Source organism: Hemibagrus wyckioides, linkage group LG17 (genome assembly GCF_019097595.1).
Source record: "Hemibagrus wyckioides isolate EC202008001 linkage group LG17, SWU_Hwy_1.0, whole genome shotgun sequence".
Classification (NCBI taxonomy): domain Eukaryota; kingdom Metazoa; phylum Chordata; class Actinopteri; order Siluriformes; family Bagridae; genus Hemibagrus; species Hemibagrus wyckioides.
The window spans coordinates 25,778,205-25,802,383 of record NC_080726.1 but is presented as its reverse complement, the minus strand read 5'-3'; the positions used below and the strand labels follow the sequence as shown (position 1 = coordinate 25,802,383).

At 38.1% G+C, this 24,179-nt stretch overlaps 1 protein-coding gene across 2 annotated transcripts in view; it reads right to left on the bottom strand.

The window, feature by feature from the left end:
- Positions 1 to 11,750: 11,750 nt before the first annotated feature.
- LOC131367853 (chloride channel protein 2-like) overlaps positions 11,751 to 24,179 on the bottom strand; it is a 96,950-nt gene continuing 84,521 nt past the window's right edge. Inside the window, exons 15-24 of one of the 2 annotated variants that reach the window (XM_058413444.1) lie at positions 22,704 to 22,917; positions 21,170 to 21,303; positions 20,091 to 20,272; positions 19,402 to 19,513; positions 19,251 to 19,315; positions 18,988 to 19,056; positions 16,299 to 16,334; positions 14,284 to 14,388; positions 13,450 to 13,536; positions 11,751 to 12,088 (exon numbers count right to left, since the gene is read on the bottom strand). In XM_058413444.1, the coding sequence (XP_058269427.1) occupies positions 11,894 to 12,088; positions 13,450 to 13,536; positions 14,284 to 14,388; positions 16,299 to 16,334; positions 18,988 to 19,056; positions 19,251 to 19,315; positions 19,402 to 19,513; positions 20,091 to 20,272; positions 21,170 to 21,303; positions 22,704 to 22,917 (1,199 nt within the window). In that variant the 3' untranslated portion in view covers positions 11,751 to 11,893. The remainder of the gene's footprint in view (positions 12,089 to 13,449; positions 13,537 to 14,283; positions 14,389 to 16,298; positions 16,335 to 18,987; positions 19,057 to 19,250; positions 19,316 to 19,401; positions 19,514 to 20,090; positions 20,273 to 21,169; positions 21,304 to 22,703; positions 22,918 to 24,179) is intronic. The other variant, XM_058413445.1, reaches the window with a different exon arrangement.

The window sequence follows — 24,179 nt, the reverse complement described above, 5'->3', positions numbered from 1 at the left end:
TACAATACTAAACCAAATCAGATCTTCTACAGTGAAGAGTAAATTCACAAAAGAATTGTGCATCTTTTTGCGGCCACTAAACCTGCAGAAGAAACATGCACACCTAAGGACAGTGCTACATTGAGCCGCTGCTATAATATTCAACATGCATACATTTGGTGCAGAATGCAAATTAGGTAAAATTAGCCTTGGTGGAGAAAGTTCAATGATTAAAAATCAGCAAGTTGTACACTTCAAAAAAGACCAATCAAAGGTAAAAAGATGAATCAATAAAAACCAAACCAAAACTGAAAAAGAAATGAAAATAAAATAAATGGCGAAAGTATATGTAATCAGGTGGTACATAGGAGAAGTTTATTGCTTTTTTGCATGGTGAAATTCCCTACTTCACTGTTATTTGTTGTTTAAATTATCTGAAATAATAAGAAACGGTGTATACCTGTATACACCATTTTTGGAATTTTGGAATACCTGGGAGAGACATGCATGCGCTCTAGTTTTCAGACATGTTGCGTGACATGCGGTGAGCAGTGGAGAGGAGTTGCACACTCTCTGTGGAATCGTGTTATATTTGAGACCATCCAGCGTGTACTGCTTGATGCTGCGGAAATTCATCTTTTGTAAAGTGAACGCAGGATGTAATGTAGGAGTTCGTGGTTATTGTTCCCACTGCCATATTGTATAGTGTAATACCACATTGTTTTGCATAGTAATTTTGTTGTAAACCATACAATATAGAGCTGGGAAAAGTTTAGCTGTAGCAGCCTGCATGCAGTTATTTTCTTTATCTAAAATCCAAAGTTTGCTGTATATTTTGGTTTAGTTATTTTTCTGCTCTTTTACCTGTACCTAAGTGAAATCTGTGAGTCTGCATTGTTTCTTGTACCTTTTTGAGAGAACGGTGCCAGGACAAATTCTTTTGAACATAATAATTGAATAAACTACAAAATAAGTGAAATCGCTCCATGTGTTCCTGGTGGTAAATCAAAATCCCCGGTTAAATCCTTAACAATGAGATGGGAATAAGTTGCATCAGGGAGTGTGCCTTAAAACTACATGGTATCAGTGGAAATAAAGTGGAAATATTTCTGTATTCTCCAATAAAATACATTTATTTGTAAATTTTTGTAAAAACAACATTTTAAGAAAAGTGAATAGGATAAATGTTTCATGACAGCATTCACTTCATTTGGGCTCCATGGTCTTTTCACAGTTCTCCGTGATTTGGCCTCTGCAAAATAAATAAATAAATAATATAAATACAATAAATACAAATAAAAATTATATACACAGACCACACACACACACTATATTGCCAAAAGTATTCGCTCACCCATCCAAATAATCAGAATCAGGTGTTCCAATCACTTCCATGGCCACAGGTGTATAAAATCAAGCACCTAGGCATGCAGACTGTTTTTACAAACATTTGTGAAAGAATGGGTCGCTCTCAGGAGCTCAGTGAATTCCAGCGTGGAACTGTGATAGGATGCCACCTGTGCAACAAATCCAGTCGTGAAATTTCCTCGCTCCTAAATATTCCACAGTCAACTGTCAGCTGTATTATAAGAACGTGGAAGTGTTTGGGAACGACAGCAACTCAGCCACGAAGTGGTAGGCCACGTAAACTGACGGAGCGGGGTCAGCGGATGCTGAGGCGCATAGTGCGAAGAGGTCGCCAACTTTCTGCAGAGTCAATCGCTACAGACCTCCAAACTTCATGTGGCCTTCAGATTAGCTCAAGAACAGTGCGCAGAGAGCTTCATGGAATGGGTTTCCATGGCCGAGCAGCTGCATCCAAGCCATACATCACCAAGTGCAATGCAAAGCGTCGGATGCAGTGGTGTAAAGCACGCCGCCACTGGACTCTAGAGCAGTGGAGACGCGTTCTCTGGAGTGACGAATCGCGCTTCTCCATCTGGCAATCTGATGGACGAGTCTGGGTTTGGCGGTTGCCAGGAGAACGGTACTTGTCTGACTGCATTGTGCCAAGTGTAAAGTTTGGTGGAGGGGGGATTATGGTGTGGGGTTGTTTTTCAGGAGCTGGGCTTGGCCCCTTAGTTCCAGTGAAAGGAACTCTGAATGCTTCAGCATACCAAGACATTTTGGACAATTCCATGCTCCCAACTTTGTGGGAACAGTTTGGAGCTGGCCCCTTCCTCTTCCAACATGACTGTGCACCAGTGACCAAAGCAAGGTCCATAAAGACATGGATGACAGAGTCTGGTGTGGATGAACTTGACTGGCCTGCACAGAGTCCTGACCTCAACCCGATAGAACACCTTTGGGATGAATTAGAGCGGAGACTGAGAGCCAGGCCTTCTCGTCCAACATCAGTGTGTGACCTCACAAATGCACTTCTGGAAGAATGGTCAAAAATTCCCATAAACACACTCCTAAACCTTGTGGACAGCCTTCCCAGAAGAGTTGAAGCTGTTATAGCTGCAAAGGGTGGACCGACATCATATTGAACCCTATGGATTAGGAATGGGATGTCACTTAAGTTCATATGCAAGTCAAGGCAGGTGAGCAAATACTTTTGGCAATATAGTGTATGTGTGTTATACTTGGCTACTTGAATGCATTCAAACGCAGAAGCGTTTACACTATGAAAGCAGTCTGATCTAACGTATGTTTGATTACTTCTGGAAGTGGTGGAAAATGGACAAGCTCAAAACATTTATAACCCATTTACACCTGTATTTAACGTCATCCACTTCTGATGGGATTGACAAAAATGTAGCTAAATACTGAGTGTAAATGGAGGCTAAAAAGCAGAGACATGACCAAACCACCACTTTTCCATCAAATGTGTAAAAATATGATGGTCCTCATAGGGGGAACTGTCCTTACAGTTCATGTTAGCATCAGGCCCATCCCCCAATACACAAGTGATGAAGATGAATGAACAGAGAGGGCTACATTTTACTCAAAGTTTGAGACGTCACAACAACGTCTTTAAGACACTAGTCCAAGTAAAACAGTCTAGTGTGATGCTCAACCCTCTACATCTAACAGTGTGTCAAGAAGGAAAATATGCTCACTTACCTTCTCTTTCCCTGAAGTGGAAGTATTAATACTGCATTCGGTCTCTCTCAGCGATGTCTCTTCACACAACAACTGTAAATGTAATAAGAAAAGGTATTACAATGTGGAAATAATGCCCGCCAAGTGCCTACTGCAATTAGTTTTAGTATATAAAAGTATAAACAAAATGTAAATATCTACTGTCACTTCTTCAGCTCTTGTGTACACGGCAGAAATGAAACAAACATGCACGAATATTTTAAGTTTATTTTTCATAGTAATTTGCATGATCAAAAACTAAATACACAAATAAATGCGCAACAGAATACAACATGGCTGACTTTCAATAATAAAGAAAATAAGAAAATTTAAGACAGTACATACCCTTGAATGCCATGGCCAAGAGAAATCTCCATAGTTGTATGTAACCTCATCATCAGGAAAGATATGTCATAAATATATATATAAACCATATAAACATCCCACTCAACCCTTTGACATGCCATCATGATGATATCATACAAACTATTTATGACTAAATAAATTTACCTCAAGCATTCATCACTATATTATGGTTCACAAACATGTGATTAAACATGCCTATGAACTACTTGTGAATTTCTTTTATACCAAAAAATTAATTAAAACAAATTATTCTAATTGACTCGCACGTGGCACATAAAATAAATGTGTTGGAGACACTAATGGAGTTCCTAATAGATATTAGCCTTATTAGTCGGCATACACACAGTTTAAAGCTATCCAGCCTAAAAATCTGTCTGACTCACACCGCCATAAACATAAATAAAAAAATGTTCTTACCTTCAGCATGAGCAGATGACACTCTTCTGTCGTTATTACAGGTAAAGACTTCGCTGCAATTAAGCTAATTTAGCTTAATTATTATTAATCTCTCCACCACACAAGTCTGCACGTTCTTTGACGGACATCAAAAGCAGCCAATCGCTGACGAGGATTCCGCAGCTCTACCAATGAAACACACGCACTGACTGGCTGATGTGCAAATGAAGCTGCAGTAACACGAACTGCCGATAGAGGCAGAATATACACTCTGAGCATACACTGATACACCCGAAAAACGGGTGGAGCGGAATTATTGAGACTTTTTCCAAAAAAGCGAGAGGCGGTTCAGCGCACCTTAATAAGCCTCTCTACGTTGCTCGACTTATGAGGACATCAGCCATGTCCTTATAGTTACAGTGTCGGTATGGTTTTTGTCCTCACAATCCGGCCGCACCAATGCACACACACACACACACACACACAGACGTACACACACACACACACACACACACACACAGACGTACATATACGTACACACACACACAGACATACATATACGTACACACACACACACACACACACACACACACAGACGTACATATACGTACACACACACACACAGACGTACATATACGTACACACACACACACACAGACGTACATATACGTACACACACACACAGACGTACACACACACACACACACACACACACACAGACGTACATATACGTACACACACACACAGACATACATATACGTACACACACACACACACACACACACACACACACACACACAGACGTACATATACGTACACACACACACACAGACGTACATATACGTACACACACACACACACAGACGTACATATACGTACACACACACACACACACAGACGTACATATACGTACACACACACACACACACACAGACGTACATATACGTACACACACACACACAGACGTACATATACGTACACACACACACAGATGTACATATACGTACACACACACACACACACACACACACACAGACGTACATATACGTACACACACACACACACAGATGTACATATACGTACACACACACACACACAGACGTACATATACGTACACACACACACACACAGACGTACATATACGTACACACACACACACACAGACGTACATATACGTACACACACACACACACAGATGTACATATACGTACACACACACACACACACACACACACAGACATACATATACGTACACACACACACACACAGACGTACATATACGTACACACACACACACACACACACACAGACATACATATACGTACACACACACACACACAGACGTACATATACGTACACACACACACACACACACACACAGACGTACATATACGTACACACACACACACACACACACACAGACATACATATACGTACACACACACACACACAGACGTACATATACGTACACACACACACACACACACACACAGACGTACATATACGTACACACACACACACACAGATGTACATATACGTACACACACACACACACAGACGTACATATACGTACACACACACAGATGTACATATACGTACACACACACACACACAGACGTACATATACGTACACACACACACACACAGACGTACATATACGTACACACACACACACACAGACGTACATATACGTACACACACACACACACAGATGTACATATACGTACACACACACACACACACACACAGACATACATATACGTACACACACACACACACAGACGTACATATACGTACACACACACACACACAGACGTACATATACGTACACACACACAGATGTACATATACGTACACACACACACACACAGACGTACATATACGTACACACACACACAGATGTACATATACGTACACACACACACACACAGACGTACATATACGTACACACACACACACACAGATGTACATATACGTACACACACACACACACACACACACACAGACATACACACAGATGTACATATACACACAGACTTACACACACAAAAGCACACAGATGTACATACACTATATTGCCAAAAGTATTCGCTCACCTGCCTTGACTCACATATGAACTTAAGTGACATCCCATTCCTAATCCATAGGGTTCAATATGACGTCGGTCCACCCTTTGCAGCTATAACAGCTTCAACTCTTCTGGGAAGGCTGTCCACAAGGTTTAGGAGTGTGTTTATGGGAATTTTTGACCATTCTTCCAGAAGCGCATTTGTGAGGTCACACACTGATGTTGGACGAGAAGGCCTGGCTCTCAGTCTCCGCTCTAATTCATCCCAAAGGTGTTCTATCGGGTTGAGGTCAGGACTCTGTGCAGGCCAGTCAAGTTCCTCCACACCAGACTCTGTCATCCATGTCTTTATGGACCTTGCTTTGGTCACTGGTGCACAGTCATGTTGGAAGAGGAAGGGGCCAGCTCCAAACTGTTCCCACAAAGTTGGGAGCATGGAATTGTCCAAAATGTCTTGGTATGCTGAAGCATTCAGAGTTCCTTTCACTGGAACTAAGGGGCCAAGCCCAGCTCCTGAAAAACAACCCCACACCATAATCCCCCTCCACCAAACTTTACACTTGGCACAATGCAGTCAGACAAGTACCGTTCTCCTGGCAACCGCCAAACCCAGACTCGTCCATCAGATTGCCAGATGGAGAAGCGCGATTCGTCACTCCAGAGAACGGGTCTCCATTGCTCTAGAGTCCAGTGGCGGCGTGCTTTACACCACTGCATCCGACGCTTTGCATTGCACTTGGTGATGTATGGCTTGGATGCAGCTGCTCGGCCATGGAAACCCATTCCATGAAGCTCTCTGCGCACTGTTCTTGAGCTCATCTGAAGGCCACATGAAGTTTGGAGGTCTGTAGCGATTGACTCTGCAGAAAGTTGGCGACCTCTTCGCACTATGCGCCTCAGCATCCGCTGACCCCGCTCCGTCAGTTTACGTGGCCTACCACTTCGTGGCTGAGTTGCTGTCGTTCCCAAACACTTCCACGTTCTTATAATACAGCTGACAGTTGACTGTGGAATATTTAGGAGCGAGGAAATTTCACGACTGGATTTGTTGCACAGGTGGCATCCTATCACAGTTCCACGCTGGAATTCACTGAGCTCCTGAGAGCGACCCATTCTTTCACAAATGTTTGTAAAAACAGTCTGCATGCCTAGGTGCTTGATTTTATACACCTGTGGCCATGGAAGTGATTGGAACACCTGATTCTGATTATTTGGATGGGTGAGCCAATACTTTTGGAAATATAGTGTATATGCACACAGACACACACACACACACACAGACGTATACACACACGTCGTTGCAGCATGTGCTGTTTATACATTAAAAACTCAAGAGAAAAAACAAATGCAGACACAAAAATAAAATACATAAAATAAAAACAATAAAAATAATAAGATAGATAAACAAAGAAAAGAAACAAAAAATTTGAATGAAAATAATTTAAAAGAAAAATAAAAAATTATAAATAGACAACAAAAGACATGGAAAAGTTGTTGCTTATGTTAAATTCTCTTTATTCATCCCTGATATAAAACAATCCTTTTGTTGTCGAAGAATAGGACACATCTGTACGTGTGTGTGTGTGTGTGTGTGTGTGTGTGCACATTTTCTTTTTTAGTGCCAAAGGTTTTTCCGATCAAGAATTCCCTCAACACTCTGTGCTTTTTCCATCAGCTGATGTGACAAACAGAGCCTCAGTGCGTACCGTAGCATCGGTTCTTTACAAAAATAAGTCTGTCTTCCATGTCAAGGCTTAATCACAGTCTCACACACACACACCCACCCACACACATTTAAAAAGAAACAGCTGTTATTGCACAGAGTCATTAATTTTAAGATAACAATATTATAACATTAACAACAAAAAAGAAAGAATTCCTATTGCTCTGCTTGATCGATTTCTCTGGTGATTGTTAATAAATATGCACTTGTGATTTAAAAGCAGCGAGATGAAAACACAAAAGACAATAAATAAAAGGCTGATCGTGATTTTTTCCATGTCCTGTTATTAAGATGATAAAGGATGAGATGATTGGTTGCTATGGTTACCCATAATGAAATGTGAGTAATGTGGAGTGTAAAAAAATAGAAGTATCAAACAATAAAATCAACATCATGTGCGTGTGTATACATCGACAACACTTTCTGAAAATCACATGTTTTTAGGCACTTCGTCAGACAAAACTTAACATTCGCTCAAGATTTCAGGGCAATGTTACCTAGCTATGTTTCCCTGTTGGGATTGGAGTCATAAACAAACAAACAAACAAACAAACAAGTTCGATCAGATATTATGTTAATACGTGATCATTCCAGTACTGATATGTTAGGAGGCAAATATATTAAATCTGTAAACCTAAAATCACAAGATTTTTACATCATAGCCATAAGGTGCGCCATTACAAAGAAAGAAAAGCCCCGCCTTTCACCCACCCACACCCAAGCGTATTGGTCAGAAGGAGAATGATGGACAGTTGTCAGGATCAAGAAACAGGATTTAAATCAGCATGACTGATTAAACAAACAAACAAAAAATACAATAAAAAATATTAATATATTAAGCACTGGATAACGTGACGAAAACATCCACAGTGACAAATAAGACAATACGGAAAGAAGAGCATCCATCTCTGTTTTTTGATCTAGAAGACTTGTTTAGAAATGTCCATGGCAAAAATACTTGAAATTCTCACAGTCATTGAACTTACAAACCCTCTAACATGCAAAAAGATTTATTACTCAACTCGGAACCCGTTAAAGCATGCAGTTAGACACTGTAGATTAGCAAGTCCTCACTTTACATACGACGAGAGATACATCGATTGCGATACCGATATGTTCATTCGGTCATAGTTGTAAAACTGCGCTGATACAAACATCTAACACCATGTGGTACTATGTGACATACTTTGTTGATCAGATGACCTGAAATGAACCCTAAACGATCAGAGCTAACTAATGTAGTTAGTCTAGTAGTGTATGATATCCCTGATTGATTAATACTAAATAGGTTACTCATTCTGGTATTGAAGGGTACCAAAAAAATGTACTCCTACATGTACCTTGTCTAAAAAACTGTACTGATGTATCACTACTATTAACAATTTTCCACCAGATGGTACAGAATCAGTGGAGTTTCAGTAGAGGTTGTTGGGGTGGAGACTAGTTGTAAAAAAAAAAAACACACACACACAAAAAAACAAAAAAACACTACCAGAAAAGCGGGTCAATTTTCTTTGATGCAAAACCGGCATTAAGCTCCTGTTGTGCAAATTATTTAGACCTAGCGAAGGAAGATAAATGGGGTGCCAATACTATCGTCTCAGCAAAAGCAAACAGCGCAAACTCATGAAAGCCAAATCGTTTTCACTTGAATAATCTCAAAAAGGCATTTTGTTGTGAATGAAGTGCACTAGGTACGGTTTACAGCACCATTATGTTGTACCCTATGTAGGGAGCATGCATAGTGAACACAGGGCAGATTTTACACAGGAAACAAAATGTAAAAATCATGTGAAATATCACAGGCAAGCAAATAACTTCTGCGGGAAATCAATAAAAAAAAACAAGCATTGGTCATTGGCCAATCAGTGCTCTGCCCCACCCACATTTCTTGCTCTTGGCTCACATGGCATCTGAACAGAAAAGGGAACTGAATTTAGAATCATGATTAATGGGTAGGCCTGAGCTGTACTGACCGATACAAACCAGAGAGACGCCTAGATCCTGAAGGACCATCACAGTCTGGCTCCATGTCTGATCTAAGGTTATCCAGCTACTTAAGACTACCAGGAGTCTGAAGCAAAGGAGAAAGAATGCCACAGGGTGCAAGATCTCAAGTAGTGAGATCCAGATTTAGTCTGAATGTCCAGGAAGTCCTAGGGGAATCAACATCTGAACGACACCTACATTCAGATTCTGTCAAAATCCGATCCAAAATATGGAAGTGATGTAACAATCTTGCAAAATCTGGAAGCACTGAGACTTTCGGCAGGAAGACTTTGAAGAATCGATTCTTTTGAGTCGAGCAACATGTTCCTTAAGGACCTGTTTGAGATCTGAGCACCAAAAATACTGTATAATGAATATTTAACAGGAAGTTGAAAGGGTCTGACCCAGGAGGTGAGTGAACTGAATGCCATGCTTTTTATGAGAAGAAGCAAAGTCCTCAAGAAAAAAGATTAGGATCTGAGAATTACAAGTACTTTGAGTCCATCTTGTAAGATATGATATTCAAGTGCAAGTAAGAATGTCTGAACCAAAAAATGTGAAATGGTTCCTCAAAGAACAGCCAGGGATCTGGAAACCAAAGTAGCATTTCGGATAAGGAGAGCAAAATGTTGACTGGTTATTTGAGAAACCGAGAACTTGCAATCACTGAATATCAATTTAACTGATGAGCCAAACATCAGAAACTAATGAGAAACTAAGGCTCCTGAAGAAATAGAAGACCCCATGAGATCTGAGCTCTCATGGGGAACACCAGCTCCATCCATCAGAATATGAAGCAGGATATGGGATATGCATGACTAGGTTCTTCTTGTTCTTGTACATTTAATCAAGCAAGTAAGTGGCATGTAGTTGGCGTGTCTGACCAGATTGGAATGTCCAGATTCTGCTATGAGCAAGCAGGTCAAGGCACTGTGAAGGATCATGTAGCATCTTTCATATGTTAAAGACTCAAAGTTATTCACATGAGATGCTGGAAAACAAAGAATAATCAGCAGGAAGTAAGAGAATCTGAGCTAGGCTCTGTGAGATGACGAGACATGGTCAGGTTCTTTGAAGAACACATCAAAGGAAACACAGATTCTTCAGACCCAAAAGAAGATCCTATGAGATGCTGGAAGTCTTACCCAAGAGGAATATTCAACAGGAAGTAAGAACATCTGACCCAACATATGAAAGACCAGGCACTTCTCTGATGAGATGATGAGATGCAGACATGTTCCTTGAGGAACATATGAGGAAACTGGACCTTAGTTTCTTCCAACCCAACAGATGGTTCTAATAGTTCTATCAGTGTTCAGACCAGGACATAGATAATAGTCTGGATTGTTAAATTCAGCTGATGAAAAAAATGAAACCAAATATGAAAAAGTTCAAGTTTGTGGATCGCTTTTTAGCTTTTTCCAACGATTTCAAATGAGAATAAATTCATAAATAAACTGAAATAAATCAGAGGAGTGAAAATTCTGATAGTTAATAATCGTTATTTAAACTTTTCTCTAAAGTGTTAGAGAATTTGGGGGGAAAAACTTTTTTTTTTATAACAAAGTGCATCAGAGTTAATGAAAATAGAATTAAATCTCTGTTTCTGATAATTCCATCGGATTTAAAAATCAGCTTAGTGTACAAGACAGACAACCCATAAATTACAGATATTAATTAGCATTTAAGGATAAGTTAAACAACAAAAGGAGTGTCGCTCTTATAGTTTACCAATAAAGATAGAAAGAAAGAAGTGAAAAGGTGCGTATGCAGGCATGGAGTTTAAAAGCGCTCATTAAAAACAGTTTAAATATCACTACATATCACTTCGTAACTGTATCTAGCTTCAGAATGCATACAATAGGAAGACTCTATATATAAAAAATTGATGGAAGATGACAGACAAGACGAAGAACAAGAGAAGAACACAAGGTGAGGAAAAGCGACCACATGGTACATAGTTTTGTCTGAAATTGTTCAAATTCAGGAAGTGTTAGCATTGGAACGTCCCTTTTTTCAAAGTCAGGAAATGAAATCAGTGCAGAAGAGACGGGACGTGAAAGATAAGGAGCTTAAAATCCACTTGGCCAAGAGTTTACCAGCAACCTGAATACAGAACTTTCCAGAGAAAACCCAGAAGTGTGAAGCTCTTCAGCTTTCGTAGAAAAGAAAAACAAAACACACAGACAAAAAATTTTGCACATTATTTATGAGTCTTATCCAACTCCTTTCATCCGTCCTCCCTCCTCTTTTTTCGTTCCCTTTGTTTGTTTGTTTGTTTTTTTTCACTGGGATTTCTCGTCCGAGTCGGAGGGTTGGTGGTCCCTGGGAAGCGTCATGTTGGTGTGGCGGTTCCACAGTTTGTGGAGCTCAGTCACTTCAGCATCACTGCTGCTGGTGCCGCTGTCCCTGAAGCTGGCCAGTGGGGGGCGCACCTTCACCCCCTTCACCGTCACCGAACCCTCAATGGCCTTACGTAGCTACAACACAAAAGACACACAGATTAGCATAGGTGCTATCTAGTTAAAGCCTTGTAAAATAAATAAATAAATGGATAGATAGATAGATAGATAGATAGATAGATAGATAGATAGATAGATAGATAGATAGATAGATAGATAGATAGATAGATAGATAAAGTAAATTATACAACATAGTTATTCTTTAAAGGAGAAGTTCACTTCCAGAACAAATATCTACAAATAATTTACTCACCCCCTTGGCATTAATTTATTTGCACTTCCTTGGTTTTTGCACATTCTCTTTGTAAAGACCGCGTACATCACGCGTGACCTTTCCACATGATTACATAGTATGTAGCGTTGTGGCCGCGTATCCCAGAGCTAGTGCTAGACGAGCTTTTGTGGTTAAAAAGTATAAACATTTTTATTATATATTTTATTATAAACATTTATTAAAAAGGAGTGATGGTTTGTCTAGATAAGATCCTTCTTCCTGGGCTGGGATGGAGGTTTAGAGCTCTTTGAAGCTGCATTTAAACTGCATTCTGGAAGTTCAAATTCACGGCCACCATTGAAATCCACTACATGGAGAAAACTCCTAAAAGGTTTTCCTCAAAAAACAATTTCTTTACGACTGAAGAAAGAAAGACATGAACATCATGGATGACGAGGGGGTGAGGAAATTATCTGTAGATTTTTGTTCTGGAAGTGAACTTCTCCTTTAAAAAGAATTTAACGATTGAAACAAAATCCAAATATTAACATTAATAATAAAAATATTCATTGTCAGTAGCAGTGCAAAAAAACATCACAGAAATAAGAAAAGAAACAGAAGCAATTCAGCTAGAATTATTCAAATAATGGAGAATTAATAAGGAAAAAACATGAGGTTTAACCTATAATAAATAATTGCAATATTTTATAATAAAATACAATAAACATTTCACTCACAAATAATGTCTTGTTTAGTTTTTCCCCATTAAAAATATATAAAAAAAATTACCCTAAACATTTCATATTAATATTCGATTGTAGTTCAGTTTACTGTTATGTTAGTTTACTGTTCTTGTTCTGTTACTTCATATTTATGCACGTTCTTGTGTTTGTTTGTTTTTTTTGCGTTTTACTTTCTAGCACTGTACCAACAGAATACCTGACAACTTACGAGATCATCAACTGAGCTAAATCTGATAACCAAAGTACACATTCTGTTTTAATATCTGATGATTATATTGTATGGACATTTTGTTTTAAAAATGTTTTGGAGTTTGGCTTAAAACTTTGCAAAGAAAATTTATGCTAAGCTTTCCATCTTCAGTGTTCCACAGAATGCTAAAATACAATCTGGTATGTGAAAGTTTACATCATCCTTCGCTCACCTCTCGGAGTGACACGACTCCTATGAGACGTCCGATGCTGGTAACGTAAGCGTGGTCCAAACCCAACAAAGAGAAAATGGTGTGTGTCTGAAATACGATGAAACACTGATTAAGTCACATCTAATTCGCTCAGTATTTGTGTTCCTGCTGTGTAAATAAAAAAGATGGCAAAACTTTTGCATCATTGAGCTTGGCTTATTAAAGCAATCAGTGTGATTAGAGACTGAAATGTGATCTGAGGGCCTTTAATTACCTTAATCAGGAGTTAATATTTTGATTAGACTTATCTAAACCTCTGACTTCATGCCTAGGGATTATCGTTCCCATGGCGACGACTACAGCATTATTACCGCGGCAACAGACAGAGGATAGAATGTATTAAGCAACTGAGGCCAGTAAACAGCTCAAAACACATAGAGACATGTGTGTGTGTGTGTGTGTGTGATGGATTTGTGCTAAAATCTCACTCCTAAATATTTAAAGAGCAGGATGGGGAAATTAGGCTGGAGGAGAGTGTGTGTGTGTGTGTGTGTCTGTTGAAGGGGATGAATGGAGGACATTAGGCACATCCATTGCTTGCGGCAAGAGGGAATGAGGTTTCTTTTTGAGTGTGTGTGTGTGTGTGTCCACGGTATGTGCCCATTCACCCCATGAGAATGTGTGTAATACTGCAGAGAGAATCTTAATGAACACTAATTTTCTATTGCCGCTGGTGACACTGGAAAAAGTGTGTAGGAAATAAATCACTGTGTGTGTGAGAGATTCTGAAAGATGAATCAACACTAATAGGCACTTTATTTTTAGTTATTAGTGCTATTCAGAGATTACACACACCTTGTGCAGAGAGGTGCGCTCCACCAGCTGAAAGGGGGCGGGGTCAATCTTACAGTTGTTAAAGTTGACCTGCTCATCAAGCTGTTGCTCCTCCCACTCAGCGATCTAGAACAAACAAGAGAAAGATATAGATGTTACCTTCTGGTCCTTTTTTTGTGATTGCATATAATACTAATATCTGACATTTTTGCTGCTAATGACACACAGCATAAAAAAATCAAGAGGAGAAACTACAGTCCAAGTCTACACTGTAAACATTAAAACTCTGTGCTCCTTGTTAATCAGTAGCAGCCAAGTAAGAAAAAAATGTTCACAAACGAGTGAAAGCACGTTGGACAACAGAAAGAAACCTCATTACAGCAGTAATCAAAACCAACTGGTCTCCATGGCAACTAACTTAACTTGCTAACTTAAGACAAAGGAGATGATAGTGGACATGAGGAAGGAGAGGAGAACTCATCAGCCACTGTTCATCCGAGAGCTTGAAGTGGAGAGGGTGAGCAGATTTAAATACCTGGGGGTCCACATCAGTGAGGACCTCACATGGACACTCAACACCACCCAGCTGGTTAAGAAGGCACAACAGCGGCTGTACTTCCTGAGGAGGCTGAGGAAGTGTGGCATGTCTATTAAGATTCTCAACAACTTCTACAGCTGTGTCATTGAGAGTGTCTTAACCAACTGCATCACCGTGTGGTATGGCAGCACTACTATGAGGGACCGCAAACGTTTGCAAAGAGTGGTGAAGACTGCCGAGAAGATCATCAGGGCTCCACTGCCCTCCCTGCAGACCATTTATCACGGTAGAGTCCACAGGAGTGCTGCCTCCATCCTTAAAGACCCCACCCATCCCCAACATGGACTGATCACACTCCTACCCTCAGGATGGAGGTACAGGAGTGTAAAATGCAGAACCTCCAGATGAAGGGACTCCTTCTTTTCCTCAGCCATTAGACTTTTAAACAGGTAGCCAGAGGACATCTGTCTAGTTTCATCTATCTCAAAGATCAGCTGAACTAAATTGCTCCTGTTCATATTGCACATTTGTTAATATTACTGCTGTTATTATATCGAGTAGCTGCATCTCACTGCAAATTGTTAATGGTACCTATATTAATATCCACAGTTGCATTCAATTTGCACATTGTTAATGTTACTGCTGTTGCTATTACCATCTACAGCTGTATTCAATTTTTACTACTGTAATATTGTTTTGCACATAAGTAAATATTGTACACTTGCACATACATAGTAGCCTATAGATCTAATTCTGCTGCATAGTTTATTTCTATTTTTTTTAGTTATGGTTGTGTTTGTATTTGTGTATGTTTGACATTTATTCTTATTTTACTTTTTTACATGTTTTTTGCACTTGTCTGGCATTCACTGTGAACGGCAAAGAAAGAATTTCATTGTACAGGGAAACTTGTTTCCTCACTGTGCACATGACAATAAACGCTTTGAAGCTATTATTATTATTATTATTATTATTATTATTATTACTGTTGTTATTACACTGCAATTAATTTACATTTTTTCAATTCAATTTATTTGTATAGATTAATAAGACATTGTCTGAAAGGAGCTTTACAGAAATATAGAAACAGAATCAAAAATGTTAAAAATTAAATGAACATGTATCCATAACATTTATTAATTATTATGAAAAAAAGACATGTAATAATTATTGTTACTGACTACTGATATTATTATCATATTATATGTTGATCATTTCTGCTGTGGTCATTATGATTATTGTTGATATTTCTGTTACTGTGTTTTTTTTTTTAATACGGGTGTATTAGTAAAGCTACCCACAATGCAATGGGACAGGAAGTGGATATCTGAAATAGCAGGCAGAAAAATGTTCTGATCATGAGAGAGTCAAAGAAAGAAAGAAAGAAAGAAAGAAAGAAAGAAAGAATAGATAATCACACTGCAAGTATGTCCATTATATAACAGGTTGTGCGTGTTTTAGAGTGTGTGTGTGTGTGTGTGTGTGTGAGAGATCTCACCTCTCTCATGGTCATGTCGTCCTCCAAGTCATCCTCCTACAGAGATAACGAGAACACACAGATTTATACCCAGATATTTAACATCTGGTAACCGTAGCAACTGTTGCTGGTGCCTACAGTAGCAGACATGTCTGCAGTAACGAAACACACACACACACACACACACACACACACTCTGCTCACTCATGTGCCTGATTACATGTCTGGAACATCACATCGTCAGTATGGCGATCACACCATTTCTCAACTCCTTACACTTTTCCTCCTTCTCACTCTCACTGAATTCCCATTATCCAAAAATGGAATCAGTGACATCACTGCTCATCACACCATTCCAACACACACACACACACACACACACACTATTAATAGCCACCCTTTCTTTTTCACTCCAGACCTCCTTACTGTGTTGCGTCAAATTAAAATTGAAGGCACACTTGAGTATCTCACACACACACACACACTTTCTTTTTTTTGTGTGGTGAGCTAAGAAAATCTTGTGCCTGTTTTAGGTCTTCAAATAAAAACTATAAAAAACAGCAAATGGGATTTTATTTCTTTGTAGATTTACAAACTGTTTTCCTCGACAGAAGTAATGAGGCCACACAAACTAGAGGTTCAGTTTAAATGGAGCTCAGACGTTGTTCTGTTCTACTAAAGATTAGAAACATGATGAAGTTTCACATGAACATGCAGCAGCTAAATGCTAATGTTAAACTGCAGCTAGTTAACAAAACAGCAGCTCATGAAATCTTTCACCTGAACGCTTTACTGGCTTCAAAAAGAACGGTTAATTCTACAAAAAACCTCTATGTAGTTTGAAATAATGATGTAGCTTTAAATTAAACTGAAATGCTAGCTAATCTAGGTTGTTACTTAGCTAGCTACTGTAATTATTAAACAAGTTGAGCTACAAATCGTTCGGCTTTTAGATTTTTTACTTCACAACTTCATATTTAGGATAAAATTAGTACTTATTTTGAGATGAAAGCAAGGCATTATGGGTATCTGCAGTGCTCGCTATCTCTACACATCATGTTACATGCATAATTCAGTCGTAATGGATGATGTAGCACGCTACTGGGACAGGTAGTACGATGCCATATCTGACCTTTGACCTGCTTTCTCTTTTACGCTTCAAACATTCACGGCGGCGTCAGTTCTGATTTCTACATTACCTCAAAGTTCCATCAAGAAATACTGACTTGTGAAAGGACATTTTCTCAAAACTCCCAGGCTTGGCATCCATTTTGTAAGTAAAGTGAGTAAAGTGAAACTTTGAAAGTGTAAATATTTAGTTAAAAATAAATAAAATTTTATATTTTGTCATTTGAATAACAACTAAATAAATCCCTGAGGTTTATTAACTTACTACTTAAAAATGCAAAAATTATTAGCTAACATCTTGCTAACATCTTGGTAGCTAAAATATAAATTTAATATTTAACCCCATATTGCTTTCATCTGAGTAACTTTGACAACATTTATTGAAAAAAAAAGAAAAAAACATTTTTAAAGCTAACTAGTGAGTAATATTTAACACGTTAGCTAACCGCTAATGATTGCTGTAAAAATTCAGTGTTTGATATTGTTTATATTTTAGGAAATTAGCTGAAACTTCATTTCATAATTAAAAATAGCTGATAATTGAATATGTAAGTACATTACATCGTTTCAAAAATGAATATACCTAAATTCAAATGATATAACCTATAACCTATATACCTATAGTAGTATAACTTTTTAATGTTAGTAAGTTCAATTTTTCAGTTTTATTTATAAAAATCATACACAGATTCATTCCATTAAATTTCTATTATTGTCAAGTTATATTATTAAATATTGAGGTGAAGAACAGATGACACGATGTTGTAACAGATCCAGAAGAACTTGATTCTTATTTTCTTATAAAGTGTTCTGTTCTACTGTATTTTATTTTGGGCTAAAAGTTATTTAAACTAAATATTTGGATACGTTGTGGAGGTTTTCTGATGTAATGTTGTTGTAGCTTAACACTTAACTGTTAGAATAAATTACAAATAAATAAACTTATATTAATGTTAAATTTGATATAATATACATCTGTTGGAATATCCTTCGAGATTTTTTCATTCTCACACAATTTTAATTTTAACGGCTATAAAAAGTAGCTAAAAAATCTGGACCTGGTTTGGACCTTTTCCAAGAAAGCAACATTACATATTTTTAACATCAGTATATTTTAAGATTCAACTTTTCATGTTACAGAATTTCAGCAGGAATGTACAGCAATGTCAGATTTATATTCTTCATTTAGATTAAAATAACGCAACCTGCTACAGATCTTGATATTTGAAAGCATTTCTAGTAATACCCTAGCCAAAGGTTTTATTAGAAATCATCATTAGTAAAAGTTTACTGCTCAGAGTCTTGACGTTAAATTCATCCCTATTTCTACTTGACATTTCAACTGATCTGATTTAGACATCGATTCAAATGTCAAGGTTGTCGTAAAAACCTCCACAAACATGGAGATATCTGTTTAAAATTCTGCCAATTTTTGATCCAGAAGGTCAAAGGTCAGGAGCAGGCATACAGCAGGAAAGTGCTCGAGATTAGACATGGAGGCTAAACGGCTGCTTGGATGGAATTGACGGTTCTGTCTGGGTTATTTTTTATTCTCTTCGAGTTTACGGTCTGGGGTTCTTACCGCCACCGATATCCTCACACGCTTGAGCTTCCTGTGCTCAGGAGCCATTGAGTTCTCCAGGTTATAAATCTTCCATCAGGAAACAGGGGGCAAATGTTAAGACAACGGAAAGAGAATGTGATAAAAAGCTAACGTTTACTGCTGAAGAGCTTGACGTTTATGCACTGAGAGATGTGGGAGAAAATCAGGACTTAGGTGATGTAACTGGTTTGAAGTGGGGGTGTGTGTGTGTGTGTGTGTGTGTGTGTGTGTGTGTCTCCTACCTCTGCCCCCTCAGCATCGGGGTGGGCGCAGAAGAGGCTCTTTAAGGCGATGCCTGAGTCCTGACCTGGTGGGTAGATAAAAAGCTTAGTTATGTGTGTAGTCACACACACATCTGTGTGTGTGTGTGTGTGTGTGTGCAAATGTACATACTTGATGGTATCTGTGAGCCTCTATCCACGACTGATTGTCGCTTCAGTGCTGGTTTCAGTGGTTTTGGTGAGATGGAGCGAGGAGGAGTGAACGAGGATTCCTCTGTAGAGATCTAAAAAGAAAAGTAAAAAAACCAGTAACATGCAAGCCCTTAAATTGAATGGATAAAATCAAATATTAAAATACAAGTTATAAAAATAAACAAAAACGGTTAATTATCATTACAAATCTTCAGATACTTTATGAAAACATAATATTTAGATATACAATGTTAATTCCACCCCCAATTTCGAGTGTACAGTTGAGTCAGAAAGAAGGAGCAGCATGTTATGCACACTTCCACCACAAGGGGCAGTGTTTCCACTTAAATAATAAACAGAAATGTCATTTTAAATGAACAAAATTGAATCCTTCAAAAACAAACTTTTATTACACTACCTTTAACTAAAAAAGCAAACATGAATGCATCAAACTAAAACATAATAAATAAAATAAAATTTTATCACAGAAGAAAAAAAGAATCTCATGGTTCAAACAATTGCATGATAAATTGTTTAAATCAATGTCTATCATGTCAAAAAATCATATTAAAAAACAAAACAGCAGGAAAATAAAATTTTGTGTAAATAACTCAACACATTCAACTCAACACTCATCTCTCTGACCCCAGCACTGACCCCAGCACTGACCTGGAAGCGGACCTCCTGGTTGATTTTCTGAACGTTCTCCTCACTGCTGTGTGTGTCGGAGTGTTTCTTCTCTTTCTGTGAGCGTTGTCGGAGGTACTCGAGTCTCCGTGGCCGGCCGAGCTGAGTGGACAGCAGTGCCTGCAACTGAGCGCGCTCGATCGAGCCCAATAAGATCATGGACTCTGCAGGGAAAAGAATCGGTTCAGAACAGTTGAACAATGAAAAACCCGTCAGTTTCTGCTGATTCCTCTTTTGTTTCTATGATAGAAGACCAGAAGCTGACGATCGTACAAGAAGGTCTGAAGAACAGCTGCAGATTTTGTACCAATTGTTTCTACTATTTTACAAAAGTTTGGATTTTAACAAAAAATAAATACAAAAATAATAATAGTAAAAAACTCTTGTTCGTTTATTATCATCTTTTATTTTTGAGGTATATATTTAACGATCAATTTTATTATTTCTTTAAAAAAAGATCAAATAAAATTATGAAAAAATGAAAAATGATCAGTTTTAATTTCACCGTTTTAGAAATAATAAAGAAAAAATTAACTATATTTTATTTAAAAAAAAAAGATCTGAGTCAGAACGAATGCTGTCACATGTAAGGGGATGTTTATTCTTTACGTTTAGCAGAAATTATTTGATCAGCTAAACTGATTTAGGTTAGGGTTAGTTTCAGGTTAGCTGTAACTAGCAAAGCACTAAGTTTTTTTTGTATGAAAGACAATGTAATTGAATGTAATATAAAATACATAAATAACATTGTACATAAAACAAATACTGAATGTATTAAAAAAAATTATATACTTCACTTTTTGTTTTGACTCAAGTGAAGGGATAAAAAAAAAAATCATCAAAACAGTGTCTTTGTTCACAGAATATTTAATGATCTTATTTAATACCTGTATCTTAACTGCTTTATAAAGTTACACAGGGAATCAGCTAACTGCTAATTAGCTGCATTAATATTTATGTCAATGGAAAGCTCTCACAAGGTTAGTATAACAAATTAGTATGACAATGTGTGTGTGTGTGTGTGTGTGTGTGTGTGTGTGTGTGTGTGTGTGTGTGTGTACCCGAGGACTCGACCAGTGCGAGTGTTTTGAGTCTCTCGGTGAGCAGGACGTCATGCAGGTCTCTGTAAGTGCAGTTCAGTGTGATGAACCTCACGTCTCTCACCATGATGTCCTCCACACGGATGTTATACTTCCTACACAAAAACAGAACATTTTCTACAGATCAGTAGAGAACACTCTTCAGGACAGAAAAATAATCAATGACGTGGTGTGATGAAGACCAGTTCCTGATATCACCATGAAGTGTTTTTTTAACCTTAACCCACAGAAGGGAAACAAGGTCCTGCTGTCGTGGATGTCATAGGACAAACAGGACAAGTTAAAGGACAAAATTTTTTCATCTGTTTATTTATTTTGATTCATTTTCTGATGAATTCAATTCATCAGATTTAAAATGCTGTTGTGAAAAAATAGGAAATAAATGATGAGTGTGTGTGTGTGTTCATGTTCTGCTGACTTTTTTTAGGCTTCGTCCAGAAAAATTTGCTGTCCATATAGAAAAGTGCTACTATCACACATCACATAAACTGTTTTCTGTAACACACACACACACACACACACACACCATCTAAATAATGTAGTACTAATATAATAGTCAGGACTGTTTTTCACCCTTCTTCCCTTAAAAAACAAAAATCTAATCATCACAGAAACAATCCATCAACACAAGGCTACAACAAAACCTCTTACACACACACACACACAGTTGGTCCCAGAGTCTATTATAGTACTCTTGACGTATATAAATAATATCCACATAACAGTAGTCACAGACTCAACAACCGGAGGACAAATAATGTTTTGTGTGTGTGTGTGTGTGTGTGTGTGTTCATAAATTTCAACGTTATTAAATTCTTTTACAGCAGCATCAAACTAGACGCCTCCACAAAGCAAAAACTTTAAAAACTTTGAGAAACTTCTGAACGTGACACAGCCGGTCATCCCGAGTATTTTACGAATACACTAAATTAAAATATCAGTTTAAATAATAAAAGAATCCATGACATAAAACAATGTGGCAAAACTTTACAACATAAAAGTTCTCTTAAACTTATCTTTTTATATCAGGTTAATCTGAAGTAACTAGTGAAAGAGAAACTACTAGAATGTTAATTCTACTTAAATCTTGGTTGCTAAGCAACATAAGGAAAAAAGGTTAGGGTATGCTATGGACAGGACAATGGCGTATTTTACATGTAAATATTTATTGCAGTAGACTGAATCTGATTTTAAATTTTAAAGGTTTAAAATCAGCAGATGATTGGGTTTGAATATTTATAGACCTCTGAATTGGAAGCTCTAAAAATGAAAGCTCCCAAAATAAGAAGATGAAGACAAATCATTGGAATTCTAAATAGAACACAAGTATTTTTACTCACTTATACCGAGCAGGACTTCTAGCAGCTACATAAAATAGTTTGATTAGTTACTGAATCCAAAATAAAATGAGATCACAAATGGAAATAGAAATGGATGTCTATGATGAATATGAAGATGGATGGACGTATGGATGGAGGAATAAACGGATACTCACTCATGGTGTCCCCAGCCGAGCTCTGGAAGGTACGGCAGCTTTTTGATGCGTATGATGGAGTCGTAAATTGATGGCTGGAGGCTTTGAGCCACAGCGTTGGCTAATATAACAGCAATCATTATAGGGAGAATGTGACTGATCTGTCCAGTCAACTCGAACACGATCACCGCTGTGGACACTGTGTGCGTTACTGCTCCAGATAAAGCCGCCGCACCTACACGCACACACACACAGGAAAAAATACACACTTTTAAAATGATGGCAACTTATAAGCAGGTTGCTACTGTCAGTAATATTTACAGAATTCTTACAGGAGTAAAAGATATGATTACATCAAAATTCTCTATTTCTATAGGCATGTCTATACGCGATTTACACCGGTCAGGTATAACACTGTGAGCAGTGAGAGGTGATGTGATTAACACTGAGTATCTCCTCATCATGGCACCTGTTAGTGGGTGGGATATATTAGGTAGCAAGTGAACATTTTGTCCTCAAAATTGATGTTAGAAGCAGGAAAAATGGACAAGAGTAAGGATTGGAGTGAGTTCGACAAGGACCACATTGTGATGGCGAGACCACTGGATCAGAGAATCTCCAAAACTGCAGCTCTTGTGGGGTGTTCCTGGTCTGCAGTGGTCAGTATTTATATCAGTGGGAAAGTATCCTTTAACTCCTGTAAGTAAGAGGCCACACCTCACAGCACACCTTCAAGGATCTAGTGGAGTCCATGCCTCAACGGGTCAGGGCTGTTTTGGCAGCAAAAGGGGGACCAACACAATATTATGCAGGTAGTCATAATGTTATGCCTGATCAGTGTACATCATGATAAAGGTTTGCATCTTACTGTGATGTGTTTATAATAATGACACATTCATTAATAATTGTAATTAAAGTGAAAATCTGATATTAATTGTAACATCCAACCTGGCGTCAGACCACCAGAGGAAACCCTCGCCTGAATTCTGAGCCACCCACAAAGGAACACTTCCTGGTTATATTGTGTAAATACGGTGTGCACACACACACACACACACACACACACACACACACACACCGCGAAGTATTGTTCTCCGTGTCCTTACCAAGCCTTACTCTAAGTATGCTATTGGATTCTCTGTATGGACTTTGCCCTGTTTTCTGATTACTCGTGTTTTGCCTCTTGATTCGGAGTTGTGTGCTATTAGTGACTTCCCACTTGTTTCCCCGGTTACTGAGTTTTGCTTGCCAACTTTGTGTTCATTAAATCTGCATATGGATCCTAGATCTGCTGACTCCGGCTCATCCTTACATTAATACAATTATATTTATATATATATATATTACAGTAGGGTAATGTTTCAGGGTTTCACAGTAATGGTAATGATACTGTGTTTTACAATAAAGTTAATAATACTGTGTGTAAAGTTAATATTACTGTGTGTAAAGTTAATAATACTGTGTGTAAAGTTAATATTACTGTGTGTAAAGTTAATA